The sequence below is a fragment of the Camellia sinensis genome, chromosome 11 (assembly GCF_055761805.1).
Source record: "Camellia sinensis isolate YWXY chromosome 11, ASM5576180v1, whole genome shotgun sequence".
NCBI lineage: Eukaryota > Viridiplantae > Streptophyta > Magnoliopsida > Ericales > Theaceae > Camellia > Camellia sinensis.
Window position 1 is genome coordinate 25095429 of NC_138971.1, and position 5865 is coordinate 25101293.

The 5865-nt window shown below is 43.6% G+C and overlaps 1 protein-coding gene across 1 annotated transcript; it reads left to right on the top strand.

Annotated features, from left to right (window-relative positions):
• Positions 1–3584: 3584 nt before the first annotated feature.
• LOC145802208 (uncharacterized) lies at positions 3585–4749 on the top strand. Its single transcript, XM_082894880.1, has 2 exons — positions 3585–4027; positions 4662–4749. The coding sequence occupies exons 1-2, from the start codon at positions 3585–3587 to the stop codon at positions 4747–4749; spliced, it is 531 nt and encodes a 176-aa protein (XP_082751006.1).
• The last annotated feature ends 1116 nt before the right edge of the window (positions 4750–5865 follow it).

Consider the following 5865-nt stretch of genomic DNA (forward strand, 5'->3'; position numbering starts at 1 on the left):
TTGAGGTACGGTCTAGGTCTCGTTTATTGGTTAAGACCATTTATCTTTTATCTGGTTAAAATCAATCCCCTATTTTGCATCGAGGTACGGTCTAGATCTCGCTGTTTGATTAAAACCCTCTTTTCTCCTCTCATGTGAGTGTGTTTGGATTGTACCCTTTTGTTTTGCATCATTTGCCTGAGGCTTGCCTCACTATATATTACATATTGCATTGCATAAATCATGCATTTTCATAAAAACAAAAAAAGAATTTAACTTTCAATTGCATTAGCATATCATTTGGATGGTTACAACTACCACTGTTGCATCACTTGGCTACAATCTATTCACATCAACATTTGATTACAACCTTTCCAACGGTTAATTTTGGCCCCTCTTCAGGATGACAATACTATCCCTTTCTTGGTTTATCGGTTCAAACCATCTTCGGTTAATACCTCCCATGTTTTGGGTTGTAGGTTCAAACTATTCATGAGTTACATTTCCTTCTCTTATGTGAATGTGTTTGGATTGTATCCCTTGTTATGTTGCATTGTACATCATGAATTTTCATGGAAAAAATGGCTTTGTGAAACGTGTAAGTCCAGTTTTCAATTGCATTTTGAGCATGTCATTTGCATTATGTCCCTAAATTATGTTGGTTTGATTCCTTACAAAGGGATACGTAGGCAACTCTCAGGTTCAACATACTGCATTTGCGTCTTGTTTGTTTACCCAAGTCTTACGATCTTGCCAAAAGAGTTGTCTTTGAATTTTGACACTCACTCACGTTAATAAATGATTTTGAGTTCTGTCAAAGAGGGGCAACTGTAGACACCTCATTTTGACCGATCCTAAGACTTAGGCGCTTTCTTTTGATTACCTGATGATGAAAACATGAATGTGTTTCTCGCACAATTCTCAATAAGAAAATATGAAATTTGTGTTTCATTTCCAACACTAAGCTTGTTTTGGCCAAGTGCTTAAGTTCCATTCAAAACCTTCTTTCCTCGCTTTGTTTCAAATATTTTCGTAGTGTTCCGAGGCTCGTTTTTAAACTTCAAAATTAAGACCTTTTCTAAGAAAATTAAGCAAAGAACAATGTGAAAATAGGAGGAAAGGATGATAATTCTGTCAAAAAATCCTATTTCGTACAAATTGGTCAAGCCACGACCAAATGTTTTGGCCGGCCATCCAAGTTTTTGGTCGGCCAGTCAAATTAACTAGCCGACAGGCTAATTTGCGTAGAAGCAGGGTTTTTTCAGCAGAATTCTTGTTGAATGCGTATGGGTCATGCCAATTAAGATATTATTGATACATTCAGTGCACGAGGTACACACCCACCCCCCTCCATTGTCCTCTTTTGGCCTTCATTGTCAAAAGAGTATTTGTCCTCTTTTATAAGGCACTACAAAAATTTTCACTTTTGGCGACTAAAATTTTAGTCGCCAAAAGGTTGGAAATAAAATTAAATAGCACATTTTCGGCGACCAATTTTTTTTTGTCGCCAAAAGCTTCAGTTATTGTTAACGACTAAACATTTAGTCGCGAAATTTTTTTTTAGCTACTAATTATATTAGTCGCCTAAAGTAAATACTTGTGTTTTGGCTACTAAAATTTTAGTCACCTAAAGTCAAATATTTTTTGCTACTAAAGGTTTAGTCACTTAAAGTGTTATGTTTTTGGCTACTAAAATTTTAGTCGGCAAATAATTTTTGTTTTGGCTTCTAAACGTTTGGTTGCCTAAAGACCCACATTTTTCACTACTAAATTTTTAGTCGGCAATAGTGTTTTTATTCTTCAGCTTTTGTTTTTAGCTACAAAATATTTTAGTCGCCAAATGTTTGATTTTCTTTTGGCTACTGTGGGAGCCGAATATTTCGAGGGCAATAGGGCCGGATATAGATATGAGATCAGTCAGGGACGTGACTTATATTCGGCATTGATCCTAGTCGATCGCAGAGCCGAATAAAATAATCGACATTCCAACCAGCAGAACAAAAGTCGAATAGATATACATGAAATGGATCAAGAGTGGGCCCAACCCTAAGGCCCAAAGGGAAGAATATAAATAAAGGATCATCAGTCAGAGAAAAGAATGTGAGAAAATAATCTAACTTGAGATATAAGCAACCAAAAGAGTATACACTGACTTATCCGTCGGAATGCTAATTCTGGCACCCCCGACCGGAGTGTTCATTTCTTTTAGGTGACTAGCTGAGGATCACGAGCGTCCTACAGGATCAAAAGAGTATTTCCGAACCACTTCTCCACAATTGGCACTGTCTGTGGGAACACTCCAGCATATCCATGGTGGGCGTGACGGAAGATCCTCCGGTAGTCGCTGACGACCTTACACCATGAGATGATGCCACTCCAAGCAACATGCTTGGACCAGAGAATATTACCGCACGAAGGGCCTTGAACTTCGACTCACCTTCGACTTCAGCGCATGAGACGATGCAAGTGATCATGGAACAGACAAAGCAAAATGAACAGAGGTTGGAAAACATGATCGCTGAGAACGAGCGCCTTCGTCAGGATTTGGCCTTGGAAGTGGCAAAATCCCAACATGCTGCACGCCAAGATCCGGGATGACCTCTGAGAGAGGATGGTCGATGACCTCGAGTTCGAAGACAAGATAGTGACAGTAATTCTGACTCATTATCCCCAGAACCCAAAAAGAAGGGACGAGTCGAAACCTTCAGTTCCTCCAAAGAGAGTCAGTGTGCACGGAATAAGCGAAGACGAAATGGTTCAGATGAAGAGGACCAACATGATCCCTTTGTGTGACGGATCACAAAGACAGTCCTACCCAAAAAGTTCAAAGCTCCATCGTTCACCCTCTACAACGGAAAATTGGACCCCACTGATCACATCCGCCATTATAAGCAGGCCATGACACTGCATGCGGACAACGAGGCCTTCATGTGCTGAATATTTCCGAGTAGTTTGGGATCATTGGCCATCAGATGGTATTATAAATTGGAACTGGCGTCAATTAAGAGCTTTCATCAACTCTAAAAATCCTTCAGGGCAAGGTTCATCACCAATGAGGTCCAGCCAAAGCAGGCCGACTCTCTTTGGGCAATGCAAATTCAACCAGGGGAAACCTTATGAGCGTATTTAGCGCGCTATTGGGAATGCTTTAATCTCGTAGATGATGCCTGCAATGACTGCATGGCCATCACCGCCTTTAAATGGGGTTGCATCCTGATAGTGCCCTCCGCAGTTCCTTGAGTAGAAGGCCCCCCAAAACAGTCTGGTCGTTAATGAAGAAAGTCGAGGAATATTGCAAAGTGGAAGATGACGCCCTGCGGGTCAAAGCCAGGCACAAGGCCAACAAGACGGCCCCATCTGAAATCATTCAGCCAATAAATTCTGTACCGTCACGGAGTCCTGAACCATGGACTCGGGCTAAACGAGACAAGAGGCGAGATTTGCACCGATCGAATGACCAATGTTCCCACCGAGCTAATGAACAACATCAAGTGGACAGCAGGCGCACAAGGCACGCGAAAAAAAAATATAAAAAGTTGTTAGAGCTGATCAGCACGATTATGACTAAAGTCCAACATCTGCCATTCTTCAAATGGCCGCCCAAGATGGTGGGACCTCCCGACACGAGGAGACGGGATCGGCGATACGAGTATCACAAAGATCACGGTCATGATACTGACAGTTGCTATGCTGTGAAAGATCACCTTGAGGAGTTGGTACAAGACGGTTGGCTTCAGCAACACGTCCGCAAGAACAACTCAACCAAAACAGTTGCATTACGGCAAGATTCACCTCCGCTCGGCGTAATCCACATGATATACAGCTTGCCGATCGCCTCCGCCGTACATACAATTCAGTCACATCCTAACCCCCAAAAGCAAATCACTCCAGCAAAACGGCCCCATAAAGCTGCGAGTATTGCTTTTGATGATTCATATTTGGTCGGCGTAACACTCCCCCACACTGATCCCTTGGTCATCGAGTTACGTGTAGACCGATTCATCGTTAAGCATGTTCTCATTGATCAGGGGAGCACTTCGGAAGTTATGTATTACAAGACGTTCATCAAACTCGGCTTCACTGAGTCGGACCTATCTCTAGCTCATTATCTATTATTCGGCTTCAACGCTAATCCGGAATATCCGTTGGGCAAAATCACACTGCCGGTTCGGGCGGGCTCCCGGTCAGTGGATGTAGAATTTTTGGTTGTCAAGCTACCTTCACCATATAATCTTATCATGGGAAGAACTTGGTTGTATACCATGCGAGCCGTGCCTAGCACATATCATCAACTACTTCGCTTTCCGACAGAACGCGGCATCGAGCAAATTCAAGGTTCCCAGAAATCGGCGCAGGCGTGTTATCTTCTTGCCACAAAGACACCAAGAGAGTTAGAAGTGAATTCTATTGAGGTACCAAATCGAGAAAGCCTCGACGATGTTGGGCGGCTCCCAAGTGAAAAGGCAATGGAAGCCCTGGATCGAGTTGAAATTGACGGGAATCCAGACAGGTTCTTCATGGTCGACGCCTCCCTAAATAAAGCCGACAGGCAGCAGCTAATTTCCTTCTTGCTCGGTAACCTTGATGTATTTGCGTGGACACCATATGAGATACCGGGTGTGGATCCATCTATTTCTCAGCACCGTTTAAATGTTAACCCCAAATGCAAGCTGATTATTCAGAAAAGTCGGCGATCAGTCGCAGAGCATACCGCTGCCGTCGTTGAAGAAGTTGACCGATTGCTTGATGTCGGGGCAATCGGGGAAGTGACCTATCCTACATGGCTGTCGAATACGGTGGTTGTAAAGAAGAAAAATGGGACTTGGCATGTTTGTGTGGATTTCACGAACTTAAACAAAGCTTGTCCCAAGGACTGCTTTCCCCTCCCCAGAATAGACCAGCTCGTCGATGCCACGGCACATCATCAACGCATGAGCTTCTTGGACGCCTATAGAGGCTACCATCAATTGCCATGCATCCAGAGGACCAAGATAAAACTACATTCCTCACCCCAAGAGGAACCTATTGCTATAAGGTTATACCTTTCAAGTTGAAGAATGCGGGGGTAACCTACCAAAGACTAGTTACTGCTCTGTTCAAAGAGCAACTCGGCCGCACTATGGAAGTGTACATCGATGATATGGTGGTCAAGTCCAAAGAAAAGAAAACTCATTTAGCCAATCTGGAGAGACATTCGGCATTCTTCGTAAATACAAAATGAAGCTGAACGTTTCCCAGTGTGCCTTCGGCATCGGATCCGGCAAATTCCTTGGCTACATTGTTAACCACCGCGGAATCGAAACCAACCCGAGGAAAATCACAGCAATTCTAGAACTTGGCTCTCCTCGTTCGACCAAGAAGGTTTAGAAGGTGATGGGAATGGTCGCCGCACTCAACAAATTCATCAGCCGTTCCACAGATCGCTGCCGGTAATTTTTTCACATCCTTCGGCAGGGTAAAGCTTTTGAATGGACCCCCGACTGCCAAGCCGCTTTGGAAGGTTTGAAAACTTACCTCTGGTCAGTTTCGCTCTTGACAACACCTTCAGCAGGTGATCCACTCATTTTATATCTGGCAGTTTCCGACTGGGCCGTCAGCGCCGTACTGTTAAAAGAAGAACTTGGGGAGCAGCAACCAGTTTATTATGTGAACAAAGCATTGGTTGATGCCGAAACACACTACTTTTCGTTGGAAAAACTCATCTTGGCCCTCGTCATGGCAGCAAGAAAACTGATGCATTACTTTTAGGGACATACCATTGGGGTACTAACGGACTACCCCCTCTGGTCCGTACTCCGTAGTACAGAAGCATCAGGGCGCGTTTCAAAATGGGCTCTGGAACTCGGCCAGTATGATATTCAGTTCTTACCCAGAACCTCAATCAAG